The sequence below is a fragment of the Harmonia axyridis genome, chromosome 6, assembly GCF_914767665.1.
Source record: "Harmonia axyridis chromosome 6, icHarAxyr1.1, whole genome shotgun sequence".
NCBI classification, from domain to species: Eukaryota; Metazoa; Arthropoda; class Insecta; order Coleoptera; family Coccinellidae; genus Harmonia; species Harmonia axyridis.
This window is the reverse complement of record NC_059506.1, coordinates 38463909-38486740: the sequence shown is the minus strand read 5'-3', so window position 1 is coordinate 38486740 and position 22832 is coordinate 38463909. Positions and strand designations below refer to the sequence as shown.

Sequence of the window (22832 nt, the reverse complement as noted above, 5' to 3'; positions counted from 1 at the left end):
TATGATATTCCCTTACTCCAAAAGGACCAGACCATCAACAGCGATTGTTATATAGCGTTATTGGATCGTTTGAAGGATGAAATCGTTAAAAAAAAACGGCCCCATTTGAAGAAAAAAAGGTGCTGTTTCATCAAGACAATGCGCCGTGTCACAAATCAATAAAAATAATGGCAAAATTGCATGAATTGGGCTTCGAATTGCTTCTGCATCCACCGTATTCGCCAGATCTGGCCCCCAGCGACTTTTTCCTGTTCTCAGACCTCAAAAGAATGCCCGCTGGAAAAAAATTTAGCGACAATGAAGAAGTAACCGCCGAAACTGAGGCCTATTTTGAAGCGAAAGACATATCGTACTACAAAAATGGTATCAAAAAGTTGGAAGATCGCTATAATCGCTGTATAACCCTCGAAGGCAACTATGTTGAATAATAAAATCGAATTTTGTCAAAAAAATGTGTTTTACTATGGTAGACCGGGGACTTTTTGATTGGCCTGTTATACAGGGTGAGCATTGTTAGAGTAAATTCTGAGGTTTTTTCAGGAAAATTGCAGCTTTTCCCTTTAAGATTGGAGCGTTAATTATCTCCTGGGAAACTAATGATTCTGCTGTTTCTACGGTATCAAACTAAATGCTCTCTGTCATCTCAAGAAGTACCAAACGAGCTAAACGATCTTATAATAACATCAAATGCGTTCTAAGTACAACCCTAAGCGTTCTCAAAGAGAAAACAACGAAGAAAAACCACGTACAAGCTACCGTTTTTCAAGTCCGGCAGTCCGAGTGACAAAAAAAAGTCTAAAGGTACAATTACACCTCCCGTCTTCTCGACAAAGAATAATTGCTTTTTAATGTCATCGTCGCATCTTCGGCATGTCATATATATCTGGACCGGAAAAAAAAATGGATTACACGTATCCTCTAATTGTCAGTAATCGGTCCGGTAGCGTCCGATAAAAAACGGGTCTGCCAACGTTACGAGAAAACGGTAGCCAACTTTATAACTCGAAACGTGTAGAGAGATACGAAGGTATCGCGTGGGGCTGATGTGGTTTAACACTTTGAGGGTACTGGAGGAACAAAGGGAGTGAGAGAGAGAGAGAGAGAGAGAAAGCGTACATGCCTACGGTGGACCTGTTTTGGAATCCCAGGTAGCGGAGGAGACTTGGGAAGGACGAAGAAACTGGGCGGTGGCGACATCTAGTGTTCTTAGTCTTAACTAAATACTACATTGTATAACAATCATACATACTGTAAAAAAAAAATCGGCATGATAGTGAAAATTATTTTGTGGGTACTGTTCAATATGTATATTCATGCGTATTTTGAGCATCATCTTTCATTCCGTTCATAACTGCGAAAACTAATCAAATGAAACAATTTTTTTTTCCCAAATATACTAACTGACAAACACTCAGAAGGAGCTGTTTAAATTTTCAATTTTTTTTTGGTAAAAGTAAGCTAGTACAGCAAGGAGTAAATGATTGAAAATTGGAGAAAAAACGAAGGGTTTGCAATTTTTTTTGATACATTTTTTAATAATGTGTTTGTCCACCGCGACTATCTATACACTCCCCAACACGTCTTGGCATTAATGCAATGAGATGGTCTATTTCTTCTTGAGGGATATTATCACGCTCTATTGGTGTGACGTCACACACCGCTATTTTTGGTTCTACTATCAGTGTTCGGAATCCAAACAAATAAATTGTCATTCAAATTAGTATGGTGTCGTTGAAGGAATTGGCTTATTTTCATGAATAACGAGTATTTGAGCAACGATTTCAGTATTAATTGATAGACAGAAGGAACAAGGTTAATACCAGTAAGTTTGAATCCTGTATCATTCCCAGATTTTGTCAAAGGCCGTGTTTTTTAGTTGAACTTAAAGTTCGAACTTACTGGCATTAATCTCGTGCCTTCTGTCTATCAATTAATAGTAAAATCGTTCCTTAAATAATCTTATTTATCAAAATAAGCCAATTTCTCCAACGACAACGTACTAATGTGAATGGCAATTTGTTTGTTTGGATTCCGAACACTGACAGGAGAACTAAAATGGCGGTGTGTGACGTCACCACTAATAGAGCGTATTATCCCAAGCTAACTGTACTTCATGTCTCAGAGCCGCCAAAGTCCGTGGGGGCTGGGGTAAATTTCCAAACCTTCTACCCATGATGTCCCAAACATGCTCAATGGACGAAAGATCGGGGGATCTGGGCGGCCATGGCAAAATATTCACATGGGTCGCTTCAAAAAAGTTTAAACCAACTCTGGCAACATGACATCGGGCACTATCTTGCTGAAATAATGGATTCTCGAACCGGTTAAGGTAAGGGAGAACATATGGCTCCACTATTTCTTGAAGGTAACGTAGCGCTGTCATGTTACCTCGAATAAAGACTAAAGGTGACCTTCTTGCATGTGCAATAGCACCCCATACCATAACGCCTACTGTCCGGTGTACAGGGTGGGCAAATTTCGATGTTTTAGCACTACAACTTTTGAACCAGAGGAGATAGACAAAATCTGATACCCACTTCTCGATCTCTTTTTCTGAGAAACTAACAAGGGTAGTATTCATTTTTGGCCACCTTCTTTTGTTTTCGAGTTATAAGCGAAAATTGGAAAAATGGCGATATCGAAAAACATTTATATCTCCGCTAATACTGATGATAGAGCTCTGAAATTAAAACATTATACAGGCACTTTTTCACGTAGAATCCAGTGGCGTGCTCGTATTTTCAAAAGGGTTTTTAATTACGAAGCTATGACCCAAAGTTATGTTTTTTTAAATGGGAACACTAGATTTTTGTGCCATTTTCTGAAAGCTTAATTTTTCCTGATTTCAAAAATATATAACATCGTATGATTCGTATCAAAATGAATAACAGAAAATGGTCAAAAACCTTTTTTTCCTTAAGAGTCTCAATATTTCTATGGTTTCAACTGTTGATGAACACAGAAAAATTGAGCTTTCTATAACAAGAGCAGTGTCCTTCCGTCAATCTGATTATTTCTATGCTTTTCACTTATTTCTACAAAATTCGAATCTAGATATGTTTTATAAATTTTTTATCTAAAAATTGATTTGGAAATAACGGAGAAACCACAAGATCGAATTTTTCAATCGAAAGAGTTGTAATGAGATGCATGTATCAGGAGATTATTTACATAGGTCTCCAGAATCAATACGCACAAGTACCAATCCATTTTAAACAACATATGAAACAATGCATATCTGATTGAACTCAACATTTTAATTACGAAGGGACAAACAAGAAATAATATTTTACCTAATAATGACAACAATTGCACAATGCACAGTCGACACCTCTTCTCGATATTTCAATAGATGAATATTTGAAACTGTGTTCAAGCTACCTAGGAACCTTTTTCCAAGTTCGTTTATCTTTTCGAAACTATTTGTATAAAATGAATATAGATTCGAATTTTGTAGAAATAAGTGAAAAGCATAGAAATAATCAGATTGACGGAAGGACACTGCTCTTGTTATAGGAAGGCCCATCAACAGTTGAAACCATAGAAATATTGAGACTCTTAAGGAAAAAAAGGTTTTTGACCATTTTCTGTTATTCATTCTGATACGAATCATACGATGTTATATATTTTTGAAATCAGGAAAAATTAAGCTTTCAGAAAATGGCACAAAAATCTAGTGTTCCCATTTAAAAAAACATAACTTTGGGTCATAGCTTCGTAATTAAAAACCCTTTTGAGAATACAAGCACGCCACTGGATTCTACGTAAAAAAGTGCCTGTATAATGTTTTAATTTCAGAGCTCTATCATCAGTATTAGCGGAGATATAAATGTTTTTCGATATCGTCATTTTTCCAATTTTCGCTTATAACTCGAAAACAAAAGAAGGTGGCCAAAAATGAATACTACCCTTGTTAGTTTCTCAGAAAAAGAGATCGAGAAGTGGGTATCAGATTTTGTCTATATCCTCTGGTTCAAAAGTTGTAGTGCTAAAACATCGAAATTTGCCCACCCTGTACATGACGTTCAACATCAATCTGAGGTTTACGTCTTTCTCCCCGACGTCGTCTAACCCTTCTTCGGCTATCATGTACACCCAAGGAGAATCGGGAGATTCGAATTAAAGTAAAGAATCGAAAACATTTTTGTTGTTATTATTGAAATATTTATTCGAAAAATACTGTGATCAGTTCCAATCAATTCCAAGAAGAAGTTTAGGCTAATGCTGCCCTGACTCCAAAGGAAACCTCTCTGCGTTGCAACATTAAGACAAGAAAATTCGACGGACAGCTCACGTTTCTCGGTATCTAAATGCGAAATAGTGGTAGTAATTGAGATTGAAAGATAACTGCTGGTAGTTTAGTCATAATTGAATAGTTTGTTCTCGCTCCCTGAGATCGGCCGAGGTCGATGCTGTTTGTAAGACAATGGCGAAGAGAGATACACGATTTACAATAGATCTAGATCCCTCGGGTAATACCGATGAAAGCTCCATCGCGTTATGGACCGCTTAGGCCATCTGTCATTCTTGACGTTTGACGTCTGTCAAACGTCGATAAGGAATGGGGTTATGATGTTGATTTGAAATGTGGGCTGAATATGAGTCTGATAGAGATTGATCGCTTTTAAATGTAGGAGATTTTAACCTATATTAGGGGAAGATTGAAATGGAAATCTCAAGTTGAAAGACAATGAACTTTATTGTTGATAGCTTAGAAAAGAAAGAGTTGTTCGGGAGAAAATACCATCAGAAATAACAAAAACTGAATTTCTTAAGAAACAAATTACTTTCATTACTGATTTGCAATTTCCTACAAAATAAAAAGCCGATTCAAGGTACAGATGGCGTGCGCAATGTCATCATCCATTTCTGTGGTCCAACCAAAACGTTTCTCTTCTCGTCCTTTGGCCTCGGGCGACTCTTAATTTCGCCAGCGAGAGATACCGCTACGTTTTTGGGTCTTTGTGGCTTCGAGTGTTTTAATTGAAACAACCGTTTAAGTTTTACGAGCGAATGAATACCGGATTCCGCGAGGGAATTGGAATAAAGTGCCGGGTATCAATTTGCAAATTTATGGTAATCGTTAGACGATGACGGGTCTGGGAGTTTATCTGGTCCCTTGCTGGTATGATTTAATTGAGAGGTTTTCCAGGTGGCAAATGGTTGGGCGTTGTGTGTCATTCGATTCTGTGATTTTTGCAAAAAGAGTTGAATCTGCTTGGAAATCTGGAGGTGTGTGGAAACCTTTAAACCATTTTGAAGAAAGCATCATCATGACATCTGAGAAATTCTTCTGGAGTTATAACTAACAGGCTGATACCATAACCTTGCTAGTTGACTGTTGTGTTTATTCTCGCTTTGGATTCGGTTCATCGTGTGCAGTCCACTCAGTTGACTGTCGATTGGACTCCGGAGTGAAATGATGGAGCCATGTTCCATCCATTGTCACATACCGACGCAAAAATTCAGGTTTATTGCACTTGAACAGCTTCAAACACTGCTCAGAATCAATAACACGTTGTTGCTTTTGATCGATTTTGAGCTGGCGCGGCACCCATTTTGCACACAACTTTCTCCATGTACAAATATTCGTGAATGATTTGATGTACACGTTCAGATGATATCTTCACAATGTCTGCTATCTCGATCAAGTTCACTTTACGGTCATTCAAATTTATATTGTGAACTTTTTTGATTTTTTCGTCGATGACAGCCTCTTTTGGGCGTCCACTGCGTTCGCCGTCTTCGGTACTAATTTCACCACGTTTAAGCTTATCATACCAATCAATTATGTTTATTTTCCTGCAACCCCGGAAACTCTTCATCAAGCAAAGGTTTTGATTCAACTGTATTTTTTCCCTTCAAAAAGCAGTATTTTAACAGCACACGAAATTCTTTTTTTTTCCATCTATTTTCAAATAACAAAAGTAGCTACACTCACAACGCAATATCTCACACACTAATGGTAGGACTCCTGTCAAATTTTGACATATATCGTTTGAAGGATGGTACTAACTAAAAATCATAAGGATTTAATACTAGCACCGCCATTTGTGCATCAGACCGGGGACATTTCAATTGGCCTAATATATTCATTTGTGAAGAACAAAACGGTGTACGGTAATCCTGCATCGACTGCATTCTCTTGTTTATTACAGTACAGTCAGGTACATAACATATCGCAAATCATAAAATGACGGCTTACAAAGCTAAGCGACTGCAATTTCTCTTCCTCCCACAACAATTCTGACCCAGATTCAAGAAATCTCTAGACCGTCGTCTAAGTACTTGCCTCTCTATGTATTCTACTACACAGTACGTTCCTACTTCCACCTTTTCAACTCCACATCATACGAGTTATTCTCGTAAGACAGTGACACCTTTCGATCAATCTTGCTACGCCAATGGCATAACAGAGAAACTTATTTTTACCTCCCCGTTACATTGTTCTTAACGTTTACAGTGCATGTAAATACAAATAGATTTCATTAATCATAATGAATTGTATGAAAATATAATCAGTTCTAACAATCACACTAATAGTTTTCAATGTAGAGGTTGGTACTGTTTCTCGTTCGTTCATTTATTTTTACGTTACGGTTTGTTCCACTTGAAAGGAATTCAAAATCATTTTTAGACAATGTTTATTGTCAGTGAAGAAATCTGTCACTCACTGTGAGCTGTATGAGAGTATATCAAGCACCTATCTATTGTTTTCCAGGTTGTTCAAATATCTATGTTTCTTTCAGCATTTTCTGGTTTTCCAATTTCATTTGAATGGATTCGTTCAATAGTTTCAGTGCCTTCAGTGTTAAGCATGTATTAACATAGAGAAGGATGAAAATCAAAAATGTATGTAGTGTTTTTGCTCAGAGTAATAAACAACATGAACTATCAGATTTGACATGAAGCGTGCGGAAATGAGAACATATCAGTGTTACGATATTTCACTCAATTCGCGAGTTTCTCCACAAAGAACGCACTTCTTATGTTTCATAGTGAATCGAGGTTTCATATTAACTCAAAATATGTTGAGATGAATACCTAAATATATAAGAATTCAGAAAGCAAACTTTAAGCGCGAAAACGACGTGAAACAACCGATGACACTAGGAGAGCAAAATTTGCCAAACCTTGGATTTCAGAAGGTAGTTACAGAAAATAATAAATATTCTGCTTATTATAAATTCAACAATTAGGAAAAATATCGGATTCCAAATATTCAAATTTGCATATTTAATCGGGAATCACTCAAATAAATATATTTCATTCAATATAATATACATTCATAACGATATAGTGCAATTGTGGATTTGAAAATATATCACAATCCGACAAAGTAATCTAACCATGTTGGGGACATGTAAAAATTGCGTATACTCCCTCTATCTATGTTTATTACTCTACATGTGTTTTTGTATTCCCTTACTTGCTCTTTATCGTTCTATTTCATTTTTCTATTTCATTTCAGTTCCTAATTGTTATACAAATGAGTTAAATTGCAATATTTTCCAATGGCATTAGATCGAGACACGAAAATTCACAAATCGCTTTACCATTTCATCCCAAATTCCAAAGTGTAAACTACATACAGTAAAAACGGTCTCGGACGCATAACGTACGCAACACGTGCTCGTATATTCGGCTCGGACGTCTGTCAGCGCTGCCTTGATTATTGCGCGCATCGCGTTTTGTTTTATCTCCGGCGCGTTAATAAAAAGATCATTATCTTCGCGGTCTCGGCGCCAGGGCAGTAAAAATCGAAGGTTTATAGCCGCTTAAATCGAAAACCGAATTGTGCAAGACGGTGATCTTTTCGGTCGGAGGGCCAGAGGGATAATGAAGTTGAAAATGAGAAAAGCAGGAGCTTTTGGCCGCTTGTTCAAGTTCGTATGGAATTTTTTTCAAGAAATTCAAAAAAGATCCTTCAAATAGTTGCAATGAAATACAATTACTTAATTAAGCTCTAGAGTGACATATCATGAAAAAACGAAATTAGGTTAAACTCCTGGGAGAATGATATTTTCTACTTTGAAATTTGTGTAATACTGATCAATTTGATCTTTTTATTGAAACTTACCATAAAGTAATAAACATAGATAGAGGGAGTATACGCAATTTTTACGGGACCCCAACGTGGTTAGATTACGTTTTGTCGGATTGTGATATATTTTTAAATCCACAATTTTACTATATCGTTATGAATGTATGTTATATTGAATGAAATATATTTATTTGAGTGATTCCGATTAAATATGCAAATTTGAATATTTGGAATCCGATATTTTCCCAATTGTCGAATTCTACAGATTGGGTAAATAAGTTCCAAATTCATTTCGATCGGAAGAGTAGTTACTTTTTCGATTATTGAGAAAACAAAAGTTCATATGGTTGAAACGGCTTTTACCCATTGACAAGCTTAAACGATTTCAAATCTCTTGAACATTCTTTCGGCAAATTGATGGCTTGCTATTTTCCTGGATAAGCGCGAAACATTACTATTTTATAATCTGGAAACCAGCGTTGGGTGCGGTCAGTATCTGGATGGGCGATCGCTCCGTTACGCATCTTAAGCTTTCCTAACGGAAAACTTCGGAGATTTAATTTTTTTCTAATTCTTCTCGTAACAATGAACCAACCGCAGACCAAACGACCAACAGCGATGACCGCCTTGTGTCCTTCTGGCCGTCAAGCGCGACAAAATACCTCAATTCTACCGATCGTCCGACACAATCGGAACCAATCTCCATCACGATTTACCGGTCCGCGTCTAAAAAGTCATTTCGAGCTCGGGCTCGGCTCCAAATTACCTGAGTTTTTTTTAACCGCGATCTCCGACCAATGGATGTACCCATTGTGATCCGTCGTTACTTTTTATTTATTTTTTTTTCACTCCCTCCGATTTGCATCTGAATGGGCTTCCCGCGTCTCGGAGGTGTCACTTCGGGTGATGGGTTGACGTTTAACAATGGAACGCAGCCACGGAACACAGAGTGGATGAGGAATGATATATCGAAAGGAGGTTTCGAGTGTGTGACGCTTTTTTATGATCGGGTTCGATGCCTCGCGCTGTTCGATAGAGAAATATATGAACAATTGGATTGGAATGGCCCTCAGAGAATTAACCTAGGTAGAGGAAACATATGTTATTTTCTGGAAACAAATTTTGTCCCCAACATGAACTATCAAATTTGACATGAAGCGCGCGGAAATGAAAACATATCAGTGTTACAATATTTCACTTATTTCGCGAGTTTCTCCACAAAGAACGCACTTCTTATGTCCCATAGTGAATCAACGTTTCATATTAACTCAAAATATATTGAAATAAATACCTTAATATATCAGAAATTCAGAAAACAAACTTCAAGCGCCAAATGACGTGATACAACCGATGACACTAGGAGAGCAAAAATTGCCAAACCTTGGATTTCAGCAGGTAGATGCAGAAAATAATAAAGATTCTGCTTATTATAAATTCGACAATTACGAAAAATATCGGATTCCAAATATTAAGTGTATATTTAATCGGGAATCACTCAAATAAATATATTTCATTCAATATAATCTACATTCATAACGATATAGTAAAATTGTGGATTTGAAAATATATCGCAATCCGACAACGTAATCTAACCATGTTGGGGACATGTAAAAATTGCGTATACTCCCTCTATCTATATTTATTACTCTATGGTTGAACTACTTTTTAACATATTAGACAGAAAAGTTTGGTTGAATTTCATACGTGACTTAATTAAAAAAAAAAAAGATTAAAAACGATAATGAAAACAAAAATTACTCTAGAATAAAATTAAATATGTAGTATTTTCTTGTCTCCCAATCAATTTCAGCTTACAGCAATCAATAAAACTCCTTCCAAATAAACAAACCCGCAAAGTTCACAGCTTTGCCGATCTCGAAATTTCCAGAATTAACGAAAAAAAAAAACGTTATATCTCTCTAGCAACTCGACGAGTCATTCTATCATGTTGACTTGACGCCGGTAACGTTTTTCTCCTCTTCGAATAAATCAACGGTTGTTTTTCGCGAATATAAAAATTTGTCAACTCTCTTCGCGGTTCGTTTATCAAACGCAGAGGGAAGATAGATGGCTTTGAATCCGCGACTTTTTACACCAACGGTCTCCGGCGTACTCGATTCAGTAAAAATAGGACGAAAATAACGTGAGTCATCATTTGAATACACGTTAAAACTGCAGGAGTTTTTTAAATATTACAGGATAAAATTTCTAGACTCCAGGTGTTCCCCAAGGATGCCCTTGTGGGCCCGTTTTTCAACTAAATCAATTCCTCACAGGCTAGTCACAATTCCTTCGAGAAAATCAAATATTCCAACTTAATATTCTCCGAAACATTTCCTCGAACTTGGAGAAAAGCCATAAATAACATAACGCCGTCTAAATTAATTGAACCTACACAACTTTACCACCTACGAGAAGAAGGCATGTTTCGAACCTTTTTGTAACCCAGAGGTATTTATTGGCGCACATGGTATTAAGAGGATTATAAAGATGTTTTTTCGAACCCACTACTTTTCGTATATAAGTTCCATTTGTCATACGTCAAGCATTTTCTTTATGGCCTTGTCGTCCAGTTCTGTTACAAGACATCGAGTCTACTAATTGCCGAGTAGGCGTAGAGAAAAACCCTGATGAATTAGTAGTATTGATTTCGGTTCAACATCAAGTAATTCTTTCAATTTACAACACATTGCGAACAAATGCCAATAATTCTTCTAACGTGAATGGTAGGCTCTCAATTTAATACCAGATACATAACCTGTCCAACTGTCAAATTCTCCGCTATGATTTAGAACAAATTCTATGAACGATATCCACCAAAAAGGCCTATAAATTCTATGATCAATACAAAAGCGTCTGAACTGAAGCATAACCACTCGCCTCCCGCGACCGCAAACGTCGAAACCAACAATCCAATTCCAGGAAAACTCCAACAAATCATAATCAACTTGTAATTCGCAAACAGCCCGAACGTTCTTGTTAATCCGCTGTTCTCGGAACGCGTCCCCAGCCCGTTTCGGAGATTCTATGCCCGTCCACCACAGAGCGAGAATGACAAATCGCGATCGGGGCAGGTAATACAAGCGATACAATCATAGAAACGCGTCGTTTTTCTTTTTTGTACGGCCTCGACCGATCGGACACGATGACAATGGAGACTAATGCGGACTTGAGCATCGCCTAAGGCTTTTCGATTAAGTTTCGTCGCCGGTGGATGCGATCCGACAAAGAAGTCGATTTAGGAACGTGGAAAAACAGTCGGAGTGTAAATAATCGGGGGAATGGAATCGTATGACACGCCACCAGAGGTCAGAGTTGATTGAAAGCGGTTGTAACTTTCGGAACGGACAGGCAATTGATGAAAGGATCACTTGTTCAATTTGAATTTATGTGTCAAGACTGACACTTGAGCGGTAATGTCAGTATTCTATGGTTCTATGTATCGGGTGTCTCAAATTCCTTTGGAGTCAAAAAAAAATGAATGGCACATTTTCGGGCGGCTCGATTTTTGAGAGAATTAATTTGGTGACAACCATAAAGTAATAAACATAGATGGAGGAAGTTTACGCAATTACTACATGTATTGAATGAATTATATTTATTTGAGTGATTCCTGATTAAATATGCAAATTTGAATATTTGTATTTATTTCAATATATTTTGAGTTGATATGAAACGTTGATTCACTATGGGACATAAAAAGTGCGTTCTTTGTGGAGAAACTCGCGAATTGACCGAAATATCGTATCACTGATATGTTTTCATTTCCGCGCGCTTCATGCCAAATTTGATAGTTTATGTTGGGGACAAAATTTGCTTACAGAAAATGACATATGCTCCCTGTCTATCTATGTTTATAACCGTGAGATGAAAACCACAACCTCACAAATTCAACTGTTTTCAAGCTATGAGAGAAAATTTGAAAATGACGTGAACTGAAAAGTTCTCATAACTTCTTTATTACTGGTGTTATAAACATGAAACAAAAACATTCGACAGGCACTTTTATCAGTAGAATCGATTGGTTCAATAATTTGTTTTCTATTGTAATTAGTTTTTAAGTTATAATACAAACTTTAATTTTTTTTCCAATATAAAACAAAAACTCCTATAATAGATAAATTCGCTTTTTTCTTCCATTTCAAAAATATATAGTATGATATATTAATTTCTCATCAAACCGAAAATATCATACAAAAGTTTCAGTTTCAAACTGCAAATCAACCAAGTGCCAGTCTATGATAATCTGTGAACTTTTTAGTGGCCACCAAGGTCTCCTGATTTAACATCGTTTGATTTTTTTGGTCACATTTAAAGAATGACATTTATCAATTTGAAAATGTTGAAAAAATCTAACGGTGTTAAATCCGGAGACCAGTGGCTTCTACCTAAAATAGTGCTCGTTTCATGTTTATAGCACGCCAGTGTTTTTCCATTTTAAAAATTTCTAATTCCAATATCACCGACATCGAATAAAAATTTTCTCTCCGAGTGTACCCCGTGCCTTCAAGCCCCACTGACAAATGGAGGCGCATATTGAAGCGCCACGCTGAGGTGTTACATTAATAATATTTCTGACACGCCGAGGCCCCAGACACGATTTCGTGGTACCTTTTTTTTTTCCTCTTTCATATCGCCTCCTTTTATCACGGACAATGAGCTCTGACCGAAGACCACGGCCTTCGTCGACCGAAGCGGTTGAAAACCCGTTCTTCAGACCAACAAGGGCGGCTATGGACGTTATCACTGATCAACATACCGGATGAGGTTGTAAGAGAGGAAAAATCCCAACGTTTCCTTCGTGAAAACCTACAAGATCAGCGTAAAAAAAGAATGATACAGTATAAAAGGGTAATAATGGCAACACTGTGAATTCGTTTTTGACGTTTCTTATGTCATTTGTGATCAGTAGGTTATGGTAATTTAATCATGGCGAGATAAAAGGTGTAGAAATTGTTTAATTGTTCTATAAAAATCAGTGTTCATTTGTGAATACTGAAATGAATTTAAGAAAAATGCATTCATCGATTAAATTAATAATGTACAGGGTGTTTCACGTGAGCGGGTCACTGGATTTTGTGGCTTATCCTTCAAGCGAAACTAAAAAGTGACCCATTAGTATGATGGTATTTTTCACGGGTTATCCAAATATGTTATCGAACCAAGGCATGAAAAGTTATAGGGGAAAAACCGTTTTTCCAAAAAAAAAAAATTGAGCAATTTGGGTTGGTTTTTAAATGAGGAGGTCTATAGACTATTTCTCACCAAGTGTTTCTTCATTTGAATTTTCTCTTGCAAAATATATTTCAAAATATTTTCTGAATGCTAAATCGGTTCTAAATCCGAATATGTAAATATAGTGGTAGTTTTATATTTATTTCAAGCAATTCCATTCAAAATCAAGCTGAGGAAATTTTCAGATTTCAAATTCGGAAAATATATCCATGTGTCTGTGGTTCAATAAATATTTGATTGTCAAATTTTGAAGTTTTCATTCTCAATTGGAATAAAAGCTGAAATATAAAGCTTCTATTATAATATCTCTCTCATTCTCCTTCTTTAACCAACATGGATATATTTTCCGAATATGGAATCTGAATGTCCTCAGGCTGATTTTTAATGGATAAGCTTGAAATAAATATAAAATTACTACTATATCTACATATTCGGATTCAAAATCGATTGTACATTCAGAAAATATGAAAAAATATAAGCATATTTTGCACAAAAAACATTTTCATTTTCTTGAAAATCGGGAGTTTAAATGAAGAAATAATTGGTGAGAAATTGTCTATCGATCTTATTTCGAAAACCAGTCGAATTTGCAAAATAATTTTTTTTTTGTTTTGAAAAAACGGTTTTTCCTCAATAACTTTTCATGCCTCGATTCGATAGTTTTTTTAAATAATATAATAGGATTGGTCACTTTTCAATTCTGATCAAAGGATAAACCACAAAACCCAGTGACCCGCTTACGTGAAACACCCTGTACAAACTAAATTTCAGTGAAATATAATAGATTCTGAGCTTTCGAAATGAAAAAAATTCTTTTCTCGATTCGCATGAAATTTTCCATCAACATTGAGACTAGCGAAGCAATTTCACGTGGGCTAGGTACTGCAGTTTTTCGCCAAAAGATTCACGCAAAAACCCCTCTTTTCGATAGATAATAATGTCAGTTTCTCTCTTCGAAATCCCATTAATATTTATACGTTTGACGCATTGCTCAACGCACTCATTATCGGATATAATATTCTACTTCTTCCATCATCGTTTTTCGTTGATGAAGTCATATTTATTTCGGCTGAACGAGAATTGTTCATAACCGTGATTGAATCATATTGGAACGATTGAACGACTTTAAATGTTAATTGCCTCTATGGTCCATTGAAACCCAGGAATTTCGATAGGGTAAACAGATTGAAGACTATCTAATGCTTCAACTTGGAGAGAAAAATAAGTTACATCAGAGTTATACGAAATACCATTTTAATTTTCGCTAAGAATCTTTCGCATCTATTCAGAAACACTGTATATTAGCAACTAGATGATCGAAATCTATTAAAGTTTAATTACTATAAACAAATAACGCTAATTTTTCAATTTACTCCAATAAATAAATGGTATCTTCATATTTATATCATTTATCGTTCGCTTGTTACAAAAATATGAAAACCAAGATAATTTTAATGATTTTAATTCACAATCAATTTGAATGTTTACATAGGTACTAAATATGCACTCCTTTCAGCAATCCTCAAACACTACTCATTGTTTTTTGAAGGCTCTACTCTACACAAAACAACGAGATCGATTCTTCTTCGTTCTTTTTTGAAAGGCGTTCAAAACCGACGCCATCTGAAAAATAAAACATAAACTAAAAATCTGGCAGTTGCATAATGAACTGCCTCTAAAAATTCTAGGATTTTTTCGTAGATAAGACAAGATTTCTCTCATTCTTAAAATCATAATTCCCAAACCATTGAGAAGAGACAAAATTCTATTTGTAAAGGCTTAAATAAAAGGAATCAAACGTAAAAAAATCTTTTAGAACCTATCATCATCAATTTATTATTCATTAGCAAAACACAATTCTGTAAATGTGCTACCTTTCTATATTTCGTATTGCCTATTTATGAATTGCTCATTCGAAATATTAGGTTAGGAAGATTAGCAAATTGAACTCAATTTCAACATATTATGTGCTATATTTAATAATTATTCAAGTGAAGTACGTATGCTGAATCATCTATTCAGAACTGAACAACTACAATCAATAGAGAACAATGAAGAGACTCCTATTCCTATATAATTAAATCATTCAATTAGATGATAATGAACATAATATTGATTCCACTGGGATTCACTCCATTTGTATTATTCCTCAACCGAAATCAATATCATACACACTTTATTTGATATCAAATCAAAAAACATGGATTAGACACGAATTCAATCAAGTGTTAATTAAATAACCTTATGGATAAACAGTATAAACAATTAAATTTCTGTGGTATTGCTGGTATTTAACCTTGACAGTACTGCAGATAAAAAGAAAATAAAAATAGACACATCTCCTGAAATACACTTGGACACATCCGTTCTTATAACGTTCCATTTCTAATTCCGATATTTTAGGAATGTTCTCCATCTATAATTGGAATAATTGGAGGATATGAACCAATTAATAATATTTGATACGTCAAAAGACTGAGTATAATCAGACGAAATTGAAATTTTCCACCGAAAATATCTCACATCGAAAATACCAGCACTGACGGATAAATAACTTCGGAGAAAATTATCTAGGGAAAAACATGTTGAGGAAATTTTGTTTTGCAAGGCCGTCAGCTGTCATCCGAAATATAGGATGATCCTGAGACGCACTGAGCGACGAAAACATTGGTTTTTTAGGTACTTACTTGTTTGTATCAAGCTGGCCACGGTCGTCTGTGTGTTCAGGTCAGCTGAGTCAGTTTCCGATTTCCGAATATCGGCCATTTTCACCCGGTTTTCATCCACTTTTTACACGAAATCTTAGCACTAGATCGCGAACAGCCCACTCACAAAACAGGTATGGCGCCCAGGTCTATGTTTTCGAGTGTTGTAGCGACATCTATGGTTGGGAGGTTCGACGATTGAATGTTATTTACAGTGATTTCTAATATCGCCTAAGTTGATTCGGAATTGCAGAGTATAAATATTTGAATTCGAAAATTCTTCCAAAAACCTTCACTATAAAATCTAAATAGTGTATGCTACTAGAATGTCGGCAATGTAAATACTCTTCGAAGTAATTTTCCATTCTATTTTTATTAATAACTTTAAATTTGAAAACCTGAATAATTTGTTTATTTCAGAATTCTCAATGGAAGGACTGTTTCGATCCTAACTTGATGGAAATTCATTATGAATGAAATAAAACAAAGGAATTTTCAAAAATAGATCATGTGGAAACTACCATTACCACAAGATCATTTGAAACTGAATTTTGGATTTGGCTTTAGATATAACGAATGTAACCATTCCTACATACGGAAGTCTATAGGTAAGTGCAAAACAAATTACATATTTTTATATCGACAAAATGAAATCGATCGTTCAAACTAACCTAGTCATCATTTATCTAAATTCTGGAATTAAATTCAACTTCTCAGTATCTTTCTTAAGATTTTACTTATCTAACAATACTTTTCGATTCAAAAAATTGCTTGGTATAAATTAATATAGAAATAAAAATATCTTCGGTAGAGAAAATAGTAATTAGTTATCGTTTCACCATTAACCAATTATCTGCATAAAGCATAACTGCTGCTTCTTATCCGTACAAAACTGTGAGAATCAGGAATAACAATTGCAAGAACTCAAAATATAATTGACCTAAAATAGTTTAGAACTATACATAGAAATTGTATCTAAATCATCATTTAAAAAATTGATAACTAGTTGCCCATCATAAATCTTGAGCCTGCAGACTAAAACACTCTAACGATATGCAAAATGTTATTTCCTCATAAGTTGTTCTTCAAATTATCGAAATATGAGTAGCGACTCATAGCATCGATGAATGAACTCAGTGAATTTCAACCTCAGTATGTTGACAGAGATATATTATTCAAAATTTTCAAATTGAACTGAACAAGTTTTATTCTCATAAACATCTACTTGATAATTAGTTCTTTGATCATGCCAAGTATACAAATTAGGAAAACTTACACAGAATTAAATTATCTGAAGAACGCAATGAGATTTGTTTTCCTTATATAAATTACTATCAAAAGTTTGTTTCTGGATATTCAAAGAGAATTTCTATAGCAATATTCTACAAATTTTTTTCTTCAAATTCTCCAAATAACTATATAAATCTAATAGCAAACCAATAATGAAAGATCATGAGAGACTAGAGGGATAATCAGTAAACTGAAACACATTTTACTTTACAAAATTTATTCCATATTATTTCTTAGAAGGAGCAGCTTTTACACCCTGTTGAGCCTTCATTACTTTCACTACTATTTTTTGTTCTTCAAGAAGGAAAGCTCTGACGATCTTTTCCTTCACACACTTGTGGCACAACACACCACCATAAGCCCTCTTGACCATCTTCTTACGTCTGCAGAGCCTGGACCTTTCATAGGATCTGGCTGGCACAATACCCCTCAATTTATCTTTGCATTGACCACATTTTGGTACACTCTTTGCTTTTTTGAGGTACAAGTAGTTCAATCTACCACCAGGAGTACGAACTCTGAAAAAAAAATAAAGAAATGTAATATCCATGATAGAAAACTTCTTATTGAGGTTTAAATAATTGAAACTTCAGAAAAAAACGAACGATAAAGCATTTCGTCACAAAGGTACATAGTACTCAGGACTCTAGCCAAAAAATCATCATGTTGACTTGTGATCAATTGTCACAATAATAGGTTACTCAAAAAAAAAAATTCCAAATTGAAAAGGAAACATTGTACTTACATTCTCCTCCTGTTGGATTTTGTGTTGTATGACAACCTCCTTCTGAAAACTAACCGTTGAACCATTTTGACGATCTAAAACAAAAACATTAAGTTGATGAAAAAAATATTAGTACCTTTTGAAAGATCAGTTCTCGTATAACATCTAATATATGAAATATTGTAAGATTCTTCTCACATGTCTTAAATATGAACGGATTTAAAAATTGAACTAAAGAAATTATACAAACTTGTACTAACCTCCAATCAACGAAGTTGGAAAGAAATTCCTAGATGACAGAATCGTTAGTGGTATGAACACCACAGAGTATTCACGGTATAAATATTATGAATCTGTGTTCCGTGAAATTTCTGTTGAAGGATATATTTTTATTTAATATTCGAAAAAAAAATTTTTGATGCAATTATTGATGAAATAACGACAGTAATTAAGAAGTGAGAATATTTTTTTATCTATGAAAAGAATACTTTTTCTACTTATAACTTCCGAAGTAGTTCAAATGGAAATCAGTGTATAAATAGTGTTCTATAAGTTTGTTTTGTGCAGTGAGAGACATCTACCGGCTACTTTTATAAGTAACAAAATATGAAGTAATATAAAGTGAAGTAACTAAAATGGTTACACTTTTTGATAATTATGAACAGCAATATTCAGTTCTAACAGCTGATATCACAGCGCAAATCGGTTCATTGGCAGCTTCAAACACTAGTAAGTATATTGTTTACATGGATACCATCATCTGGGATAGTCATTGTTATGGAATTCTTGTTTGTTTTTTTTTTTTCAGAGGATCGTAGGCAGCTAATAAGTAACATAGAAAAACATGTTGAAGAAGCACAAGAACTGGTATGTATCCAAATATGACTGTAGAATTTTTAATTTGAAGGATGAAATTTTAGCTGGAACAAATGGATTTGGAGGTTAGGGAAATCGAAGCGCCAAAGAAAACTAGATGCAGAACGAAACTGGATTGTTATCGAGCCGAACTCAAGCGGCTGACATTGGAATACATCAAAGCTAGGTCGATAAAACAGGGATCGTTAGGTTACGACAGTACAGATCCCGATGATAATTTTGATCCGCGAATTTCGAATGATCAAAAGCAGAGGCTCCTTGATAATACGGAAAAACTAGAAAGAAGTGGAAACAAACTTGAGGAGAGTTATAAGATTCTAGTTGAGACTGAACAAACTGGTACCCAGATTTTACAGAACCTTGGGGAACAAAGGGAAACAATTCAAAGGTCCAGGAATAGGGTAAAAATTAATAGACTCTGAAGAAAGTCTCGTTATTTACTACCTTTTTTTTTGTAGTTGAGAGAAACAGATGAAGAACTGAGCAGGGCTTCGAGGATACTTAACGCAATGATTATGCGATCACTACAGCAAAAGTTGGTATTGTTAATTGTTGGTGCCTGTATGTTCATTGCTCTCTGTTTAGGGATTTATCTAGGATTCAAGAACTGATCCCAATAGTCAATATTTATTTGAAAGAGTTACTTGGTATTATATCGTTATTTATTGCACTGCCTGTTGATTTTATATTTATACATTCCTATATTGTTATTTTGAAGTGTAAGCCATTATATCGTTAGTATTAGGAACTATAGTACAAAACTAACTTTTGCCTTTAGATGAGTTCTTTTTATGAAAAATATCTAATTCTATATTTTTAAGAATTCAGGGTTTTTTTAATGGGACGGAGTTCTCTAACTATTTGAAGAAATAAAAATTCACTCGCTCATTCAATGACAAAAAATGCTGTAATTATAGGGATTTCCATTGTTTGAAATTATGAACTGATTTATATAATTCACTAAATATAGTTTGAAAGACGGATATTCTTGTTTGCTATAGAATATATTATTATTTTTATCCACTTGACAAATAAATTTAGCAGTTCTTTGAACTTCATTTAGTGAAAATCATATAAAAATTGTGAGATACTTCGCGAAGTTTTCTTATGTATGAAGGTTCAATTCAGCTAAGTCTATGGTAGGAATATTATTGATTCAAATATTTTGGTCCATCTTGGAGAAAAATTAGAATTATGTAAAATGTGTGGCATTCAAAGGATTAAAACCATTTGAACATTAATATTGGAAGAGTTTTATATTCTTTATATTGAAGTTATCACATGTATTTGATAATTTATAAATAAATGAAAAAAAAACCTCTTATAGTAAATAACTTTAATAAATAACGATCACTAAATTACAGTAGGTACTATTGCATCATAAAATTGAACTCCAACGAAGAAAGGCAAGAATCGAATAACACAAGCAAAACCTAAAGGCAAGAATTGTGTTTAATATTAAATGTACAATTATAGAAACTAATCCAAATTAACAAATAAAACACGATCGTATAACGCTAAAAGTATAATACAGAAATAGATATAGTTTAAGGCCACTTTACGTATTGCATATCTTACGTCATCCTTCTGGAGAATTCAGAAAAACCGATCATTCTTCAGAAGTACTTCCCTGATAGTATCAAATCCGTGTATTCTTCGAAATTCTGGCTATACAGGGTGGTTCATTCACCTATCACAGTTTTCTCAGATTATGACAGGCTTTTACAGATGTCGATTTCAAAACAGGTGCTTCTTAACAAATACTAGACTTATTCGTTTTCTGTTTTTTTTTTTTTTCTAATACTGCGTCCTTGAAAGTTTCAATCGAATTTTTAGCACTAAATTGAACTATTTTGTTAAGTGAATAATTCGACTTCATCTAAATACTTGATTTGTGATTTCGTGTGATTATTATTCCTTATGGGAGGAGAATTTGAAACGGATTCTCCCGATAAAATTTACAAGATGAAAGAAGTCAACGCTAAAATTATAGGAAATACTATTTTTTTGTCTCGTTCTGTTGGACGTCTTGGTTTTAGGTGAGTTTGGCATACATGTCTTCCAGTTGCGGTTTGAAATAGGCCTTGAGTTGTGGTCTTTTAGCCTTCATGGTCGGTGTCAGAAGACCGTTCTGCACACTGAAGGGATCAGGATGGAGATATATGTCTTTTATCTGAAAATAGGTTCACATTGTGATGAAAGATTTTTTTAATGTTTTGGATAAATCTTACCTGCTCAAACGATTTCAAACCAGCGTCTTTCCCCCATACGATCATATCGTCAAATATGAGTTGCTTAACTTCTGGATTATTGCAGAGGACGCTCAAAGTGCCGGGTATTGAATTCTCCTGAGCCCAACACTTGATAACGTCCACATCAGGTACGACGATGGCAACAATACAGGACTGAAAAAAAAAATAATGAAATGCAGTTGGGAGTGAGGAGAAACAATAATTCGAGATTTTCTCACCTTCAAGGATTCTCCATATACGAAAACTTGTTGTATATATTGTGAACGAATGTAAACGTTCTCGATTTTTTCGGGAACTATGTATTCACCTTGAGACAACTTGAAAATGTGCTTCTTCCTGTCTATTATCTTCAGGGTGCCATTCTGTGAAACAGAGTGTTGAAAATTAGTGAGGTTTTTTCCCATTTTTGAGTTGTTTACAAATCGTTTAAATTACTTTTCGCTCGTTGCAATAATGTATTTAGGTTTTTTTTTAATATATTTTATCTGTCTTTTAATTCAGCCTGCTTTTAGAACTAACATTCTAAGGTCCTGTACTTTTGACCGTCGGTTAACTGAATTTATCTGGCAGTGCGAATTTAGCTGCCAGCTGTGTCGCCAGAATTACCGGATTTAGTTGAGAATATCGTGTAATAATCCATGGAAAATTATAATTGTTTGATATTCCAAAGTATAACTCAATCATTACGAATATTATAACCTCTAGTATCATTCAGTAGCTTCGGTTATTCTGTCAGCTGAGTTCACACCGTCAGATAATTTCAATTAACTGGAGGTGAAAGTATCCAGAGTTAATTTCTGCGTGAAGTGTTTTATGAATTTGTATCTTACCTGTTGCCACATACCAACATCCCCTGTATGGTGCCAACCCTGTTCGTCGATTGTCTCCGCAGTCTTCTCTGGGTCCTTGTAATAGCCTTTGAACACGTTGGTGCCCTTTACGCACACCTCACCTTGGTTGTTTTTCGCCCAGTATTCCATCTCCGGTACATCGACTAGTTTCACGCAACAGCACGCCACTGGAGGCCCTACGTGGCCGGGATTGTGATCGCCCTGTATGGATAGTGTTATGGGGGCGCAGCATTCCGTCTGTCCGTAGCCCTCGACGACCTGTAAGATTCGGGATATCCAGTAATTTCGTTCGCTTGGAGGGATTTACGGAACTTACCACACATCCAAGTGCGCAACGGATGAAGGTCAGTACGTTTTCTGCTAAGGGCGCGGAGCCCACTAGCATCAGTCTTAAATTGCCGCCCATGCCCTCTTGGACTTTTTTGAACACCAACATGTCCCAAAAACTATTGGTCCTCACGATGCTCCTGTTGGAAGATATAAGTTAGAATGCGTCAAGCAGAATGTTTTGAGTAAACATAAATAATGAAATATTATTTCTTTATAGAATCTATACTGAAGTAAAGTGCTCAAACATTGCAACTAGAAAAACTTCAGAAGTGGTGTGTATGACTGTATGAAGCTAGCAGATTATCAAAATGTGCTACACTTGGTATACATTTAATCAAGCAACAAGGTTCCAGGTGCTTTAATATGGACAAGAAATATGCAAAACGTTATAAAGATAATGTGGAAAAATGTAGGTTCAAGTGAAAAATAATCTGAAGATTCTAGTCCGGAAAATTTCTTACTTCAACAGAAGCTAAAGGAAAAACAAAAGAAATAGTATCCCTAGGAAAAACCATGGGATGGAAG

General features: G+C 35.2%; 4 protein-coding genes across 8 annotated transcripts in view; 1 reads left to right on the top strand and 3 right to left on the bottom strand.

Annotated features, from left to right (window-relative positions):
- LOC123681908 (bone morphogenetic protein receptor type-1B-like) overlaps nt 1-16194 on the bottom strand; it is a 131227-nt gene extending 115033 nt beyond the window's left edge. The window contains exon 1 of one of the 2 annotated variants that reach the window (XM_045620267.1): nt 15967-16194. In XM_045620267.1, coding sequence (XP_045476223.1) covers nt 15967-16045 — 79 coding nt within the window. In that variant the 5' untranslated portion in view covers nt 16046-16194. The remainder of the gene's footprint in view (nt 1-15966) is intronic. The other variant, XM_045620269.1, reaches the window with a different exon arrangement.
- A 1280-nt stretch (nt 16195-17474) lies between these two features.
- Nucleotides 17475-18331, bottom strand: LOC123681910 (60S ribosomal protein L34-like). Its single transcript, XM_045620273.1, has 3 exons — nt 18259-18331; nt 18020-18093; nt 17475-17792 (listed from the first exon to the last, which is right to left on the bottom strand). The coding sequence occupies exons 2-3, from the start codon at nt 18082-18084 to the stop codon at nt 17501-17503; spliced, it is 357 nt and encodes a 118-aa protein (XP_045476229.1). The 5' UTR covers nt 18085-18093; nt 18259-18331; the 3' UTR covers nt 17475-17500.
- Nucleotides 18332-18567: 236 nt separating this feature from the next.
- LOC123681909 (vesicle transport through interaction with t-SNAREs homolog 1A-like) lies at nt 18568-20196 on the top strand. Its single transcript, XM_045620272.1, has 4 exons — nt 18568-18727; nt 18807-18865; nt 18919-19275; nt 19333-20196. The coding sequence occupies exons 1-4, from the start codon at nt 18634-18636 to the stop codon at nt 19483-19485; spliced, it is 663 nt and encodes a 220-aa protein (XP_045476228.1). The 5' UTR covers nt 18568-18633; the 3' UTR covers nt 19486-20196.
- The window catches only part of LOC123681907 (long-chain-fatty-acid--CoA ligase 1), a 27121-nt gene continuing 24484 nt past the window's right edge, over nt 20196-22832 (bottom strand). For all 4 annotated transcript variants that reach the window (XM_045620263.1, XM_045620264.1, XM_045620262.1 and 1 more), the window contains 5 exons: nt 22294-22444; nt 21957-22235; nt 21345-21488; nt 21106-21279; nt 20196-21047 (listed from right to left, as the gene is read on the bottom strand). In XM_045620263.1, coding sequence (XP_045476219.1) covers nt 20910-21047; nt 21106-21279; nt 21345-21488; nt 21957-22235; nt 22294-22444 — 886 coding nt within the window. In that variant the 3' untranslated portion in view covers nt 20196-20909. The remainder of the gene's footprint in view (nt 21048-21105; nt 21280-21344; nt 21489-21956; nt 22236-22293; nt 22445-22832) is intronic.

What these genes read in the sequence shown, in the direction of transcription:
- LOC123681909 (XM_045620272.1), top strand. Translation starts at nt 18,634, where the DNA reads ATGGTTACACTTTTTGATAATTATGAACAGCAATATTCAGTTCTAACA. An exon ending in ATTGGCAGCTTCAAACACTA is followed by an intron (nt 18,728 to 18,806) that starts GTAAGTATATTG and finishes TTTTTTTTTCAG; the next exon opens with AGGATCGTAGGCAGCTAATA. An exon ending in TTGAAGAAGCACAAGAACTG is followed by an intron (nt 18,866 to 18,918) that starts GTATGTATCCAA and finishes ATGAAATTTTAG; the next exon opens with CTGGAACAAATGGATTTGGA.
- LOC123681910 (XM_045620273.1), bottom strand. Translation starts at nt 18,084, where the DNA reads ATGGTTCAACGGTTAGTTTTCAGAAGGAGGTTGTCATACAACACAAAA. An exon ending in AAATCCAACAGGAGGAGAAT is followed by an intron (nt 17,793 to 18,019) that starts GTAAGTACAATG and finishes TTTTTTTTTCAG; the next exon opens with AGTTCGTACTCCTGGTGGTA.